The following is a 17776-nucleotide window of genomic DNA, read 5'->3' as shown; positions in this document are numbered from 1 at the left end:
TCAACTCAAGGTACGTACGTATGTACTACATTAGTTAGAGCGCTTCCTAGCCTCTTTTTTTCTGTTTCTTGGAAATTTGGCACAAAATTTTTTTGACCAAAAAAATTTAACACACCCTGTTAAATTTAAACTCAACATTTCTTTTTCGTTTTATTGAGCCAGGAAACTAAGATTATCAGGGTATAAAGAAGAGTGATCAGATTCACACTTGATTCCGGAATATGATTACTGGTTGGATGTTTAGAAATCGTATTCTCGGTTCATGTTTATCTCAAACGTGGGATTAAGTATGGGATCACATTCCTATTGGTGTCGTTTTTAAATTTCAAAATCATAAAGGTATGATATCATATTCCCATTTTTTCTCAAGATTTCCGCAATCCGAATTGAGGCTAAAGAAAAAGAGAGCGTGGGGTGAAATTGATGGGTTGCCAATTTTGGCTTATTTTTTCAATTGGGAGGCTCTCCCTTTTACTCAATGGTAATTTGGTATATACTACTTACACATGCACAATGAGCTTCCAGCCACATTTTTTCTATGGAGACATGATAGTCGCGTTTTAGTGGGTGTTTGGCTCATATTATTTTGGTCAATTATAGAGATAGATATAGGATTGTAAATTGTAGAGTCTGGATTCAATAATGCTACATACACAATAATTTCGACACAACATCATCCACAATTCTTCACATACATGTGGGGCCCACACGCATGTGGATGGTGTTGTGTTTTTTATTGTCTGAAAAGATTATAATCAGAATTTGTGAAAGTGTTTGGTAGAAGTTTGAGAAATAGATGATGCATCCGTGAAGTGTTTGAAAATATAATCAGATTATTGGATCGTGGGTGAACATTCAACCATGGACCCGGGGGCTCTACTGCCCCAACGGCACAGGAGCCCCTACCCACACTGCCAAACGTTGTCGTTTTGGTTAAATAAAAAATCCAAACCATCAATTTGTAATTCTATGAAGCAGAAACGTAATTATGAGAGTCTTAGAGACAAAATTTGATTATGTCTATTTAGAATAATGAGACAAAATTTGATTATGTCTATTTAGAATAATATGATCAGAATAGTAAGATCTTCACATCCATTCAAACGGATTAAAAATTGGACCACTTAATTTTTTAACCATATTTTTTAATATATAAACGGTCTAAAAAATTAGTGCTCAAATTTTCACTCCGTTTGAATCGGTGCAAAATATCTTGTTATTCTTATCATATTATTCTAAAGGGTCGTAATTCATTTTTATCTCTAGGACTCTCATAATCACATTTATGCTCCATAGGGTCCTAAATAAAGAATATATACTTAATATGAGATAAAAATGAATTACGACTCTTTAGAATAATATGATCTGAATAATAAGATCTTTGCACCGATTCAAACGGAGTGAAAATTTGAGCACTGTTTATATATTAAAAAATATGGTTAAAAAATTAAGTGGTCCAATTTTTAATCCGTTTGAACGGGTGTGAAGATCTTACTATTCTGATCATATTATTCTAAAGAAACATAATCAAATTTGTCCCTAAAGCTCTCATAATTACGTTTCTGCTCCATATGATTACAAATTAATAGTTTGGATTTTTTATTTAACCAAAACGGCAACGTTTTGACAGTGTGGGTAGGGGCTCCTGTGCCGCTGGGGCAGCAAAGCCCCCGGGTCCTTCAACCATAATGCCCTTGCTTTTACGTCTCTTTATGTAAACATACGTGATGTTTTCTTTGAAACTATAAATATGTACTACGCATATAGTACTTCCATTATATTGTTTTCATTGCATAACAAAATTGCATATTCTTTCAGTACCTAACAAAAATTGTTCTTCATAACACATTTAACGCAATGATACCTCCATTACATTGACACACTCTCCAAAACCGATTACCTCCCCATGTTAATTTGTCATGACCCAAAACCATAAGTTAAAAATTCGTAATCGGCCATTGATTCAAGAATCACCTCAGGCCTTTGCTATGGCCGTAAAATTTCTTTAATAAATTACCAGTTTTATGAATTGATAAATAGAAACATAAAAATACATACAGAGCTGTCTAACGTGCAATCGAAATGCATACTCGCCTACCAGCATTAAATTACAACACTGGAGCCCACAACTATGGCACCACCAAATAACAACAGCCTTGAAATATTACAATCCCGAATATTATTATTTAATTCAATAGCAGCACAACAATCTTCAAATATTAACCACATAGCCAGCTTTACCCTTGTATTTTGAAATGGTTTCATAAACACAAAACCATTCTAGCGAGCGTCAATATATACCAAGGTTACATAATCAACATGGGAAATGATGATATAAAGATTTGATATTTTCATAAGAAAATGGTAAACAAGTATTTAAGAGAGAAAAATCAGTTTTCAAGCTCAAAACTGTTAAACCACATTATTGATAGAAAAGTTAGTTTTCAAGCTCGAAATTGCTAAACCACATCATCGATAGAAAAGTCAGTGTTCAGGCTCAAAACTGCTAAACCACATTATCGAAAGAAAAATCAGTTTTCAGGCTTGAAACTGCTAAACCACATTTTAAGAAAAATACACAAATCGAACGATGCATCTATCACGAGCGGAATACCGGCAACTGATTTGGGGAGCGACGCCATAGGCAGAAAATGATATCAAGTCCCTAGGATCCTTTAACACTTTAGGCGCCAAATCTCAACGCCCTGATTTCTTTCTCGATATACGTAATACATTTCAGTCTTTTTTCCATTAAAATACATACCCCATGCTTATCTTTGAAAATCCATATTTCCAATTATGCTCATTATGCACTAGACGCTTCCGTACAAGTCGTCTATTTTCACAAATTTAACATTTCATAGTTGCAAGACATTAAAAAATAAGCTATGTAACCAAGGTATATTTGCGACTCACCTCTGTAACGTGAACCCGAGTTACTACACGTACGTACGAATTCTAATTGTCAACACCCGGAGAGGAGACGAGCCGGCCGGGAGGAATTTTGCCGGAGAAGAAAGGCGGCAGGGGCGTTATTTCCAATGAGTGAATGAGAGGAATAAGTGCTGAGTAGGAGAGTTCAAGGAGAGAGAATATAGGTTGGCTTGTATTTCAAGGGAAAGATGGGGAACAAGATATGAGACAAAACTTGCGTCTATAAATAGGTGTATTGTGTCCGAAAAATTCTATGTGTCCCGAAAGAGTACCAAAAAATGACCTCGAATTTGAAAATCGATGGTCCAGATTGACTTTAAGTGAATCTGGACCATCGATTTTCAAATTCGGGATCATTTCTGGGAATTCTTTCGGGTAACTAGCATATTGTGTCCTCATTAGGTAATTTTTGATGTGATATAGAAAGCTTTTGTTCCTCACTCCCTTGCATCCCATTTTGGGATGAACTCTCTCTCTTATGAAATCTATCCATTAATTTGGTTTGTGTCAATTTCACTTGACCCGTTAAATTTGGTTTGGGAATAATTTGTTGGCCTTAATTCTTTAATAAAAAAGAGAGAGAATTAAAGACTTCTAAACAACCAAAAATACTGAAAAATTTAGTGGTGGTGAGTTTATATAATTTGGAGATAATTTCTTCTTTTAATATAGTAATTGCATTTTTCAAAATCGTTGTAGCGGAGGCCGCTCCCACTTGACTTCTCTGGCTCCATCCTTTATTCCATGTCTGACATAGTATGTATATTTTGCATTGAACATATCAACTCGAGACATATTTTTGTTCGGATGTTTGTATCAACAAACAACCATGTTCGTCTTGGGATTTTGAATAATGAGTTGAGAGAAATAAATAGAGAAATCAGAGTAACAATTGTAAGAAAATTTATTGGAGATCGTGCACAGAGAGAATCCAAATCCAAAATCCCAAAACGACCAACATGGTCTTGTCCGAGTCAAAGAAAAATCCACACTGCCAAAGAAACAAGGAGAAAAATCTGTCGTTCACTTCCACCACAAAGATCGAGAATCCTGACTCAAGCTTGATCTAACATTACGAAGGTTTAAAAGTCACAAAGATAGAGCTCAAAACAAACCTCATTTTGTGATCTTGCTGACCAACAACAATGTTTACTTCTCGAACACTTATGCTTTTTTTTTTGAAAGAGGAACACTTCGCTAATTCTTACTAGTTTCACCCATGTTTGGGTTGTCTAAAATACGGATGAATAATCATTTTTTTTTGAAAGAGGAACACTTCGCTAATTCTCACTAGTTTCACCCATGTTTGGGTTGTCTAAAATACGGATGAATAATCTTTTTTTTTTGAAAGAGGAACACTTCGCTAATTCTTACTAGTTTCACCCATGCTTGGGTTGTCTAAAATATGGATGAATAATCAACCAGTACTTATATCTTCACATAAGTTTTAACAAAAACTGTCGAATTCATAATCACAACTTCATATACAACTTCACAAAAACTACCTCACAAAGCACTCTCTCCAGAAGGAGACTAAGCAAAACGAGCTGCGGGGTTGAACCACAGGGAGCCACGTGACTGAGGTTTAGCACTGAATGAGGACTCAAAACTATGAAACAAAGAACAGTTTATTTTCCGAAACTCAGCTTAAAAAGCAGCCTAATGGCCATTTTTCACTTTGAGGAGAAGAATCTACTAATCCCACGTGAATGTTTCTCCGGAGTTGGAGTAGAAGCAGAAGAAGATGATCCCGACTTGGTTGGTCGATGTTTTGGATTCTTCGAACTGATTGGTGATCTCAGGGGACTAATTGCTTCAGTACTCTTGGACGGACTGAAAGGGGAATTGTATATATTTGGGGACTCACCACCTGTTTTGTGCGAATTACTACAGTCCAGCTCGAGTCCGGTGGTAGTTGGTTCTTCTTCAGTAGAACCATCACCCTTCTGACTGCTTTTATTGAGTGAAGAACCCATAAGTTCTGTTTGAGGACGCATAGTGTTCAACTGCTTGCCAAGAAGAAGTATGGTTTCTTGACACTCTGCTAGCTTCTCTGCTGCAGCAGCAAAATCTTTCTCCTGCAATTACCACAAGGATTCGGAAGTTCATCACTTTTGCTGCATCACCCCAGGGGTTAAAACTAGGAACTTGCAGTAATCACTTGACATGAAAGAAAATTGAACAGCAAATCGCCAAATTCCCAGGTCAAAGATTCAGTTCGTCTTATCTTTTTTCTTGTATACATAGAACACGTTATCTGGCGCAATTAAAGGCGGAGCAAAAAAGACATGTATGGACTGCCTCAATATTGGAATTGATAGCACACAGGTGGGAGTCAATATAGGAATAGATAGCACACAGGTGGGAGTCAAATACAACTAAGAGAGGTGAGAGAATTGAGCGGAAAAATCCCACTTTTACGCTTTGAATAGGAAACCTTGCAATTCTGATAAGAAGTTAAAAGATAAAGCTGTCAAGTATACCAAATGCAATTCAAGCTTCAGAGTCTAAAGTTCAAGAGAACATGTGACTCAATGACAGCTCATCCAGTTTGGCAGTTAGTTTGTTACAGCTGTTAGCTTAGTTGGTTAGTTAGCTTAGTTAATTACTCCTACTTAGTTAAGTTGGTTGATTAGCTTTGTATAAATAGCTAAGTGATGCTATTGTTTCTGTGTCAGTTGAAATGAAACGAATAATTTCTCTCTCTAAAAAGTTGTTAAAAGTCACAAGCACCTGGAATCACATTGAATGAACTTTCAGAGAGTAAAGCATCACTTTCAAAAAAAATTCAACTGAACACATGCAGAGGCAAATCCTTCAAACATTATATTTTTGCCACATAAATAACGCTCTTTTAGAAGTAATGGCATAGATGAGCATATGAGCAACTCCAAAATTGGAAAACAATGTGAATATAAGCCCCTTACCTGATTAGTCTTAACGTCGACATCAGCCACTGCACTGCCCTCGTTCCTTTCAAAGAAAAGAGCAAGTAGGAATCAGATATAATATAAATTCGGTTAAGGTTTCAGAAAGTATGAATCAACAGATGTAGATACATACGTTAATACATAGGCAAACATGGTGCCACCAATCATTATTTAAGAATTCGTACTTTGGAATTGAATGACGGAAAATCAACATTACTTGATAACCCATTTGTTTGACGCGATGACCTAGTAACAGACCAACATTTGTGGACACAGGAAGTGCAAAAGGAAACTACGGGAAACACAAGAAAGGGTGTGATCACCCAAATGCAAATAAAGTTCTCAGAGGAAGAATTATTGACAAAGGAGAGATGAGGACACATGAAGGATGAATACATTTTTATGTTTTTACTCTATCCATTTCAGTAGTGACGGTCAGCCATTGCCTACCAATCAATTTTTGAGAACACGAATGGATGACAAATTTCAAAACTTGCTTCTTAAGGAATGTCTTGGGAAAGAACCATTTTCAACGAACACCGAAAAGATGTTTCCAATGTCTCCAAAACCATGTTTGCCAAAAAAAATCGATACACATTGAAAATGGTGGAATGTTTGCCTTCTCAAGACTAGTATGATTCTGAACCAGCAACCGAACATGGAATGAGTTTTCTAACCTTTGTAGCTGCTCTTGAAGATCCTTACATCTGGCCAATGCGTCCTGATGGTTCCTCTTTTCGTCTTGAAGCTCATTATCCAAACTTTCCATTTTGGCTCGCAAAAGATTTACTTCGATTTGCACCTCCTCAGCACGTGTTTCAAGAGACTTGTACGACTCAGCCATACATTTCAGCTGTGTCTCGGCCAAGCTGTTTGATTTTTGAGCAGATGCAAATTGTGACTTGACTTCTACCAGTTTCTGTTCTGTTTCCTGTAACTGAGTCTTGGTGCTTTCCAGATTTTCAGAACACCTGCCCAGTTCCAAAAACAAGTTATCTTTCTCCAGTTTCAACTGTTCAAACTCCTCGAGTGAGCATTTCCACGATGCAGCATTTGATACAAAGGTTGGGATGGAACTTCCTTCATGCGGAACGTCAGGATCGGAAGTGGAATCAGAAAAGTGAGCACAACCATTTGAAACCACCTTATTCTCAGGTAGGGCAACCTTGTCTATGCAATCAGAACTACTATTTTCCCCTTCGTTGTTCTTATAACCCAGGACATTAAAATGAAGTTCGCTGGCTTTGTTCAAAACACGTGAAAGGTCAAGAACAAAATCAGGCAAATGTATTCTGCTGTTAATAACCTCATCAAATTTGGAGGAGAACTCCTGAATTTTGTGGCTCAATCCATCCCCATTGGGACATGTTCCCTCCACAGCCATAGCTTCATCACCCAAAACCAATACAAACTCAAGAATCCAAGATATGGCAACTGCCAATTCTTGGTCAATGGTATGCACCATTTCTACACCCGACTTACTATCTTCAGACAAAGATAACTCCTTATTTTCAGCTACCACTTCAGTGCCCTCGGGACAAGCCTGTCCATCACAACCAGTAGAGTGTTGATGCAGATTATCATGTGTTTCCTGCACAGCACATCTGATGTCGTCCAAAATCTTTTCAACATCGGCATCCTTAGGCATCATCTCAAACAACATAGAGATTCTCGACCGGAGCTTCATCAACAGCCGTGGACCAACATCAGATTGTAGAAACGGTACCAACAATTCCCCATTCGAATGGAAAGGGGGATTAGTTGGCACTTCTACTGAAGTATCGTGATTTGCAATTACGGTTTTCGTATCATTTGAAATATCTTTACCAGAGATGGTTCCGTTTGATTCATTTGACACATTTGCCAATTTCTCCATCTCCAGGAAGTCATCCATAAGCTCCAGTTGATTTTCATTTTCAGACTTACTAGATTTCTCAATGTTATTTTCCTTCTTGATCACTACAGTAGCCCAAGAACCAGCACAACTTCCTTCATCATCGTTTCCATCGTCAGACATGGAAGCAAAGCTAGGTGGACTGCCAGTGTTTTGACTAAAGGAACCTTCAGTGGGAATCTGAAGATTAGATTTTGAGGGACTCTTTTCTAGATTCTTTGCTTGCAGTTGCAATTCTAAGCTTTGAAGCTTGCTAGCTGTCTTAGCAAAAATATTCCTAGAAGCTTGCAATTCACTATTGCGCTTCGCCAAAGCTTCTTTCAACATCTTTGTTTCCTCTTCCATTGCCAAAATACGTTCCGTGAGAAACTCATTCTCTTTATGGAATTTTCGATAACTGTCGAGGGAAAATTCGGGCACCTGAAATGGGTGTGGACTAGGAGGCTTTGTGGGAGACCTCCTTACTCTATTTTCTCCATAATCGTGACCTAAGCTCTCAACTTCTAACTTCATTTGGGCCAATGCAGCGGGACCAGGCAATTTCTTCTTCACAAGACCACGCAATCTTTGGCATTCTGCTTCCAACTTAGCTATTTTCTTCGCCCCTTCTAAATACTGCTTGTTGGCCACTTCTGCAGATCTCACACTCATATTCTTTTCCTCATTTCGGATCTCCAGCTCCTTTGTAACTACATGGAGTTCGTATTTAAATGAATTTATTTCTCTTTCACACGATTCTATATTGCTCTTCAGTAGTTCAATCTCTGCCTCCGCTTGTGATTTTTCTTCGCTTATTTTGATCAACATGGTAGAACGCTCTTGCAATGACCTTGACAATGCGGCATTCTCTGCTTCTGATCTTAGGAGTTCTTGGTCCAAGTTACCCATTTTTGCTTCAAGTTCAAGCCTTATTTTATCCCACTCCTTTGTCTTCATTAGAACTACATCATGCAATTTTTGTTCGTGTTCTTCTTTCAAATTCCGTATCTGTCTCATGCACTCTTTTAGAGCACCATCTAAATGCGAAGCTCGATCTTCAGCCGTAAGCTTTAAAAGTGTGACAGATTCTAAATGATTTTTCAGCGTCAAAGCTTCAGCCTCGGCCTTTTCCCAACCTACAGCATATATACTATTCAGGTTATAAAATGCATAGAAAATCAACAAAAGACGATTTGGTCCTTATGCAAGGTTCCTAAATATGCACCCCCTACATTCCATACGGAAAGAAAAAGATATTCATAGTCTTTTCCTGCGGCATATCTGTCAAATTATACCTGAGACAGCTTCTTCTGCAACTTTGGCATGCTGTTTCACCATGTTGTCCTTATTAGTCATCTCTGTTTCAGCTGCGGATAGATTTTCATTCAATTCCTTAACATGATCCTCCAAAGTTTTCACCTGATCCTCATACGTCTTTACTTGAGACTCCAACCCGGTGAGCTGTGAGTACGACTCCACAGAGATTTGAACATAGTTTGTTTTTTTGTAGTTATCCTGTAACCAGATAGAAGAATCTACTAATGATAAACGGGTAACACAGAAAGGGGAATAGGGATCTAAGAAGTATAATGGATGAAGCGCTGGAATTACAAAAGATCTACCAATGCATGAAATTAATTATCTCATTGGATTGACTATGACCAGCCAACCTCAAATTGCAATATACACAGCAATGCAAAAAAAGAAACAACTCAGTCCAATAATTAGAAACTTTACTGCTCCATACAACCTTGGACTTAAGGTTTCATTTTGCTGAAACAATTTTCTTAATGCATTAGTTTTAACTGCAGTGAAAAAGAAAAAACCTTCGTAACATCTCACAGACTGCAGCCAGGAAAAAAATATTTTAGCTTCACTCAAAAAAGACTTCTCTCTGGTCTCCTGATGTGTCACATTCAGCGTAACTCTTACCTTCCAAAGGGTATCGGTGTTAACCTTACCAATTTTAAACATCAAAGTTGCTCAATTTTTGCTCAAGCTATAACAGATAGTCAAAGATGGTAAGAATACAGAAAGCTCTGAAGCAGTTTGTAATAGGTTTAATAAGGAAACACGGGTGCAACAAGAAGCTCCAACAGACTGATAAATACATGAAGAAACAATCAGATACAAAAAAAAAAAAAAACTACATTCATCAAACACATGCTGAAAATTTGCTGAATAAACAACATAATCAGAGGGCTACAGATAGGACTCCTCTAAGACTAGTTAAGTGGGGAACTCCACACCCTTTCCCCAACAGCCCCAATCCCCTCATTCGCATGAGCAACATTGTGTGTGCACAGGTGTAGGTTACATGGCACCACTTGAAAGGATCTTACTATAATACACTGAGCTCTTTAAAAAGGAAAAGAAAAAAAAAATGATAAAATCACGGATTACGTGGAAACATATTAATTGCTTTCACAATTTTCTTATTGGCTATTTAGGCATGAAGAATCAATAGTGAGTATCCAAATAGGCATTGACGAAAAACGGTTGACATGTAGCATTTTTTAAAAGCACAATGAAGGAATTAAAGCATAATCTGTTACCTGATCACCCAGTGAACCAGCCAAAACACCAGCAGAGTCTGAGGCAAGAATTTCTTTGTCAGCTCCAGCCTTACCAGATGATTTCTTCTTCCAGGGCCAACTCCGTCTCTCCATCTCAAACTGTGAGTTTGCACATACACAACTGAGTCGCATACTACATAGTAACACAGTAATTTGAATTTTTTTAATCCATTCCTTTTTCCTATTTCTTTTTCCGATTTCTTTTTCCCAGACAAGTTAACATTTAAAAATGTTAAACCAGAATAAACAAATCAACAAAACATAGTTATTCTCTGCAATCAGAAGAAAGGGTACCCAAAAAAAAAAAAACCACTGCACTGATGGTTGCTGTTTCCTGAATTAAGAAGTACAATTATAGAACTCTTCAGGATTTTGGTTTTCAAAATACAAACACTCGTTGTTTTCATTTCTAACCAATTTTTTTCAACAATATGAATACATTCTTTCAACAAACCGGTTTACAAAAAACACCAGGTTCCATATTTCGCACAACCGTCAACCAAACAAGTTTACAATAATTTACGAAAAATGAAAACAGAAATCCATATCCCTAATGAGCAGGCGTCTTTATTTATAATAGAAGGTTTTTTTTACCAGAGGAACTGTGGACCTTAGATTAGTGAAACTACTTGGGCTAGATTGATTTGGGTTTTCCATCCCAGAAACAAAAATACAGAGCATGTAACACAAGAGTTGAATTTCATTTTCTATATTTCAAGAAAAATGAAAAGAAAAAACAAAATTCATATCAGACATCTCCAGTGGTAAGAGAAATCTTTATACCTGAGGCACTGTGGAACATAGAATAGTGAAATTAGTTGAGGCTAAATTGATTTCGTTTAACAATTCAGAAAGAAAAACACAGGAGATAAACACAAGCGTTCTCCAATAGTAATAGAATCTTTATACCTGAGGCACTGTGAAGCTTAGATTAGTGATATTAGTTGGGCTAAACTGATTTGGGTTTTCAATTCAGAAACAGAATAATAACACAGGAAATAAACAAAAGAGTTGGATTTCCATTTTCTGTGACCATTCTGTGTCAGAAAAACGTTATCGCGTATTCAACCCCGAAAACATGCCTTAAATGTGAGATTCCCAAAATCTAGTAACCATTTTCATATGTCAAAAAAGGAAATAGATCACATGCACTGCGAAATTAGGCCCAAATTTATTTCCTTTGACCTTCACTCCACATTTAAAAATAAATAAAATAAAAAAACTCTTCATTTTTTTTTTCACACGCTTCAATCAATGCACACCAAACCAAAGCAAATAAAGCAATCAGTTGCGCGATATCAACACAAAGATTACTTTTTTGTTATGAAAAAAAACAAAAAAAAAAAAACGAACCGGAAGAAATTTCGCACTAGAAACGGCGATGTCGTATTAAAAAAGGAATCTTTTGTCCTAAAATACCGGGAGATTCACGCAATTCGAGGCAATCAAAGGCACATTACGAATTTCACAGCGAATAAACACAGAGCCGAAACAAGTGCTGTAGAAAATCAAAACGGATAAGTGAAATTCGGCTTACATTTCGGAATTATATAATAGGCCAAAGTAAAAATAGTCAGGTAAAAGCAAACTCTAGCACACCGACGAGAGAGAGAGAGAGAGAGAGAGAGAGAGAGAGAGAGTTTTTCAGAAAACATGCGAAGTGAAAAACAAAAACAGGGGTTTCAGAGAAGGAATCGGGAAAATCGAGAGAGAAGAATCCGAGAAGACAGTGGAATTAAAAAAACAATCAGACTTACCAATACCAATGCAGCTAGCTCCTAGAGAGAGAGAGAGAGAGAGAGAGTAAAAGCAGTGATTTTTCTGTTCTATGTAGAGAAGGGAGAGAATGTGTGTCCGTCGATGTTTGAGAGAGAGAGAGAGAGTGGAGAGAGAGAGAGAGAGAGAGAGAGAGAGAGAGGAGGTGGCGGTGGAGAGAGGATGGGGGTGGTGGTGGGTGTGGGCGTAAAAAATATTCGGGGGCGTTTAGGTGTCAGTTGAAAGGGCAAAAATGTCGAAAGCACCAAACCATCCGCCTTTATATCTCGGCAGCTTTAATAAATTTTTTTTTTCCGATTTTGTTAACTTTCGCCCACTAGACGAAAGATAATACTCAATAAATTTAAATGAGTTTGAATATCAATACATATATTACAGATTTTAATATATTTTTATAAATATCAATATACATTTCTCAGACATCGATGCACTTTTTACTTATTATTCTACATCCTTTGAACGAAATGTTAGATTAATCCTTTTTCTTTAAGACTAATTAGGGATTTCTATTCCCATAAATCGCACCCTCTCTTTTGTCTTTCAAACAACTACTATACAGGAGTAGTAATTAAAGTGTGTATACATATTTAAAAGAAAAATAAAATGGTGAGGGTACGGGCAAGAACAGATCCAGAAATTTACATCGACATGGGCACAAATTAGTTACAGCGATAAAATCTTTTTAACTAAACTTAACCTGTATGTATGTAACTTATTACAACGATACATATTGGTTAGTACATGCATAACTTTGCCTTCAAATTAACGGAAAAGATCGTGTTTCCAAAAAAAGAAGTTGTAGAACTTGAGTAATAGTCACAAGTATCCAAAAAGGAAGATGTGAATTTAGAGTATTATTAATGAATATTATCATGAATTTATTGTGTATCAGTAAAATATATAAGGATTTTTATGTAATTATTCAAAATTGAATGAGGGCCCGTTCCCCCATGAGCCCACGCCTTAGTCCCTAGGTACGAGACCCATAATGTACGTCAGTCCCAAGGGGTTCGAAGATTATCTTGAAGGTTATTCATAATCCTAAACTCTTACCAACCGCCACTCATGAGGCTGAAGCCAAGTCTCCACTAAAAAAGGTAGCAAGTGGTACTGGTACTAATGAAGCCAAGAGTTCGTTGACCCTATGGGCTATGGTCTACCCAATTAAATGTTGGGGTATTTGATTTTTCACCAATCAAGTAGGCATCATACTGGCTCTACGTGTCACAGGGTTTGAGGCTGGCGGGGTTGCAAAAACCAATGAACTGTCAATCTTGTCTACAAATTGTTGGACTACGGGAGGCCAAAGGACTTGTTGTTAAATGGTATTTCCTAGTTCTCTTATATATAGATCATGGATCGGAGTCTTGTCGTGGGTGTTTATGAGTTTAGAGTTATAAACAATTTCTTTTTCGTAAATTTTAGGGCTACAATTTGAAATTTTATTTTTTGTCCGTACTTCATTTTGGACTATGAGAAAATTATTGGGTGTTACAAGGAGCATTGTTCCATGACCAAAAAAACAAAAAACAAAACACAGAGCATCGTTGATTACATGCGACCTCTTGTGTAATTTGGGAAAGAACCGAATTCCTAATTGCATGAAATACAAGTAGTTGGCAATTAGTCCATAGCCAAAAAAACACATTTTTGTGTATCTCATCATGTCGAGTTTAGTAAATTTCTTTTCCTTGTCTTCGTAGAGAGTTTGTATAGACTTAATTTGTACTAATTAGACTGTCAATCAATTTAGATTGACGATATCTAAGGGGAGGAATCTCAATCTTTTCCTACGTATACAAGCTTATGGTCACTTTCATATTAGTACTTCTTTATGAAACAAAATAATCCCGAAACATGTTTAATGTTTTCCATAAAAAGCCCAAACATTGTACATTGTACAAACCAATAATAGAGCAAGAGAGTTGCAAATCTATTGTCGAAAGACCTTTTTGTTGGTCTTTTAAAAATTGATGAAACCAAACGATAGGTGTTTGTGTTTTAATTTGTAAATTTCCTTCCCTCAACACCATTTTGGTACAAACTATCGGCCTGGATGATAGGACTAATTTAAAAAAAAAGCTAAATTTATTGTCAAATTTGCTAAAGCAACCACTTTTTTACTATTTTTTACCAGCAACTTTAATTCGTGGGTGAAGCACTAGAGCCTAAGTAGCTCTTGCACCAAATATTGAATAAGCCCATTTGGGCATATTTTATGGTCTTTTTGTCGAGTTTTTTGGGTAGTTTTCTTGCATTTCTGTATTAAATTCGCGTCAAATTTTTACATTAATCGTTCGAAGAGATGAATCCAAAAAGTATATATAAAAAAAAAAGCTTATTGGCTAATAAAAAATTATATGTATAATAAAGATATAGATGAAAGTTGAAAAAAGTTTTGTAAAGTCAATCAAGACAGTTTTTTACCGTCTTTAGCATCGTCTTACATGAATTTTTTTTAACTTTAATTTATATTTTTATACTTATTCAATTTCCTTTGTCGGACGAACAATGCAACGTTAAAAACGAAAGCAAAAAATATTCTAACAAATAATTAAATAATACAAATTATCTTAAATAAAAATTAATTTAGTCCAAACGCACCTCTCCGGAGGAGAGAATGAAACGCGACCGCGATGCTATGACGGCGACGGAGCCGCGGTAGGATGGAGCAGCGTCTATGCTAATTGCTACATGCAGTGGCATGCATCTATCAATCTGAAAGGACGGGTGTGGCCTGGGCCAACCCCACGTATCTCACTCTAATAATTTGCATGCTTTTAATTTTGCGGGGACCACGTACGCTCAACCACAGAGAAAAATCGTACGCCTCGTGGCAATGAAATGGGACCCGCCTTGAGTTTTAACCTACTCCTAGGTTTTATCCCCGACGGTCAGGGCGTTGGACTAGCTTACGTTCTATATCTGGTCCGATTAAAAATAGGTCATTTATAACAACTCGACGATACTAGAAAATTCAAAAAAAAAAAATTCTTGCTAGAAAATTAAAAAATAATAATTTCTTGTAATCTGACCTTAAGAATCAAACGTTGAGCAAATCCACCAACAACCCGGACTAAAGTCTCCGGGCTACCTAGGTTTTTATAAGCTCCTACTAATAACCAGCTTATTGGCTGATCAAAAGAAAAAAAAAAAAACCAGCTTAACATTGTCGGCAGCTACTTAGTGCAGTTGGTCAGTCATTGCATCCCCTTTGTGGACGGTCTTGGGTTCGAGCTCCACAGAGGACAAGCTCTTTTGGGGACCAGGGCTATGGATAGCTTCTGGTCTCTCCGTGCTAACTCTAACACCTCCACTAACCCCCGCTAATGTATATCGCCGTGGCAAAAAAAAAAAAAAAAAACACTATCGGCAGCTATAAAAGAATGTATCCAATCCAAGATTTCCAAATAACACTCAAGTGTTTTTTTTTTATTATTTATCTCGATTATCTGAGAACTCATTAATTCTCTCCGACACTATTTTCGTGTGAAATTTTAAGTAGGGGGTGTTTTCTGTAGTGAAAATTTTATAAATTTTTATTTGTGGTTGTGAAGTTATTAAGTGTTTCCGGCAATGAATAAATTGTTGAAAAATGTCAAATTGTTTCCGGTAGTGAGTAAATTGTTGATAGGTTTGTGAGTAGAGTTACTGTAGCAAAAACAATTTTTGTTGATAACTTTTTTGTTGGTGGAAACGAGATGGTAAAATTCTAAAAAAAAAATTATTAATGGAAACGAGATAATAAAATGTGTCAAGGTTTTAGTGTTTTTTTGTTAGTGAAAACGAGGCCTTAGCGCACACATGATTATACTGATCCCGTTTTGGTGGGGTCACGAATATGTATTTTCCAATGGCATGAATTTTTAAGAAAATTGAAATTAACCAAAATATTTACAATTATAAATGTTTGAAGGCTAAAAATAAGATAAGATTGTACGTGGTCTGTTTTCAACTTGTCTTCGAATATGAGTACTCAAATTGATGGATGAAAACGCAAATATGACTGGAGAAGTTCAATTCCTTTTCTTTTTATTGAAAGATTTGAAAAATATTTTCAAAGTTTTAAACGATGCTATAAGTACTTATGGAGAGAGAGAATTGCTAAAAAAAAAAAAAAAGAAATTTATTCCGTGATTCAAGATCAATGCTCCTCCCTCACAAATAAATGTGAGTTGTACTTTTAGGGTCCTGTTCTATTAAAATTTTTATTTTTAAGTATTTATTTATCGTTACGAGACAGGTCAACTTCTCACGATGCATGCTTCAAATTTAAAAAATAAATACTTATTTTAGTTAAAGGGTAGTTCTAGGACCACACCCAAATACACACCCACACACACAAGTGTGTAGTGTGTGTGGGACCCACACACTTGTGTGTGTGAGTGTGCATTTGAGTGTGTAAAAAGGGTGTGGTTGTACAATTATTGAATGAACGGACCCTAAGTGGATAGATCTAGCGCATTTTTACGAGAGGGAGAAGGTTATTATTCCCAAAGCACAATAATAACGTCAGAAACAAAAGGTTCATAATTAAATAATGGTATTTAATTAATTTTTACAGTCCTCTTTTTTATACCCACGCTCTCTTTTTATCTTGTTGTATTGTGAATTTATAAAATTAACCTTTCATTTGTTTATTTTTTCATACTTAAAAAGATAATACTGCAAATTCACATTACAAGAAAATAAAAAGATAAATAATTATTTAAAAAAAATGTGGAAATCACCACCCTTAAATAATCCAATCGCACATTTGCATGTTAATCATTACAAACAATAACTTTCAATCACTATAAAGTTCAATTCGTTGCATTAAAGTCAAGGCCATGCCAATCCATCCCATCATGCCGTACTCGTCCTCATTGGCAAGACCAGATTTTTGGCCCCAAGTTTTTTAAGAGAGAGAGAGAGAGAGAGAGAGAGGGGAGAACAGGTCCAATAATTTTCAACCTTGGCCCTTGCGTACTTAAATTACCTGCGTCTCAAATAATAAAGGGAAATGATATTAGCACTCCAAAAATTAATACAGGCGCTTCAAAATCAGTGCAACACCAAAGTTATTTTTCTTTATTTTTTGGAGTCTCTGCATCAATTTTTGAAGTGTCAATATCATTTTCTATAATAAAATGAGTTGATCCATCAAAATTCATGTCAAGAATTACACTCTCTTACATACGATCTTAATTAGTTCAAGAGCTTAAACTTATTCTAGATTTGAAACCATCCAGATGTTAGCGTACATGATCTTACAAGGTCGCCAGGTCGGTTTAAACGAGATTTTAGTGTTTTACCTTAGTTTTAACTGGCACTTTTGTTAGTAAATGGTAAAATCACTCCTGAAATATTTAGTCGAGACGTGCGTAAGTACGTTGACCCTGATACCCTGATTTATAAAAAAAGAAAAGAAAAGGGAATTACTTTATGCGCCTTCGACAACCATGTAAATTAACGACAAACTTCAGAGATCCAAATCCTTGTGCACACGTTACGGACGGTCGTTATAAGCTTTTAAGGATTATTTATTAAGTTTTTAACATTATCGATGTCTTGTAGTTGGCATTGAATGCAACTACTCGTTTGTTCTTAACATAAAAATTATCTGAATTGTAGAGAGAGAAACAGAGTGGTTGAATAAAACTATTTCTTCCCTCCAAAGAGGGTAAAGCCGTAAAGGGAAATTCCAT

General features: G+C 36.3%; 1 protein-coding gene across 3 annotated transcripts; it reads right to left on the bottom strand.

Moving 5' to 3' along the window:
* Window positions 1–4342: 4342 nt before the first annotated feature.
* On the bottom strand, window positions 4343–12326 carry LOC131334451 (filament-like plant protein 4). Of its 3 annotated transcripts, none has more exons than XM_058369466.1 (6): window positions 12071–12326; window positions 10293–10412; window positions 9033–9252; window positions 6542–8873; window positions 5862–5907; window positions 4343–5012 (listed from the first exon to the last, which is right to left on the bottom strand). In XM_058369466.1, exons 2-6 carry the CDS (start codon window positions 10404–10406, stop codon window positions 4608–4610), a joined length of 3117 nt encoding a protein of 1038 aa, XP_058225449.1. In that variant the 5' UTR covers window positions 10407–10412; window positions 12071–12326; the 3' UTR covers window positions 4343–4607. The 3 variants fall into 3 exon arrangements, with proteins under 3 accessions (XP_058225449.1, XP_058225448.1, XP_058225450.1); XM_058369465.1 differs by lacking the exon at window positions 12071–12326 and adding an exon at window positions 11223–11929; XM_058369467.1 differs by lacking the exon at window positions 12071–12326 and adding an exon at window positions 11097–11118.
* Between the last annotated feature and the right edge of the window lie 5450 nt (window positions 12327–17776).

This window comes from Rhododendron vialii, chromosome 7a, assembly GCF_030253575.1.
Source record: "Rhododendron vialii isolate Sample 1 chromosome 7a, ASM3025357v1".
Lineage (NCBI taxonomy): Eukaryota > Viridiplantae > Streptophyta > Magnoliopsida > Ericales > Ericaceae > Rhododendron > Rhododendron vialii.
The sequence above is the reverse complement of the archived record's forward strand: the minus strand, read 5'-3'. Positions and strand labels throughout refer to the sequence as shown.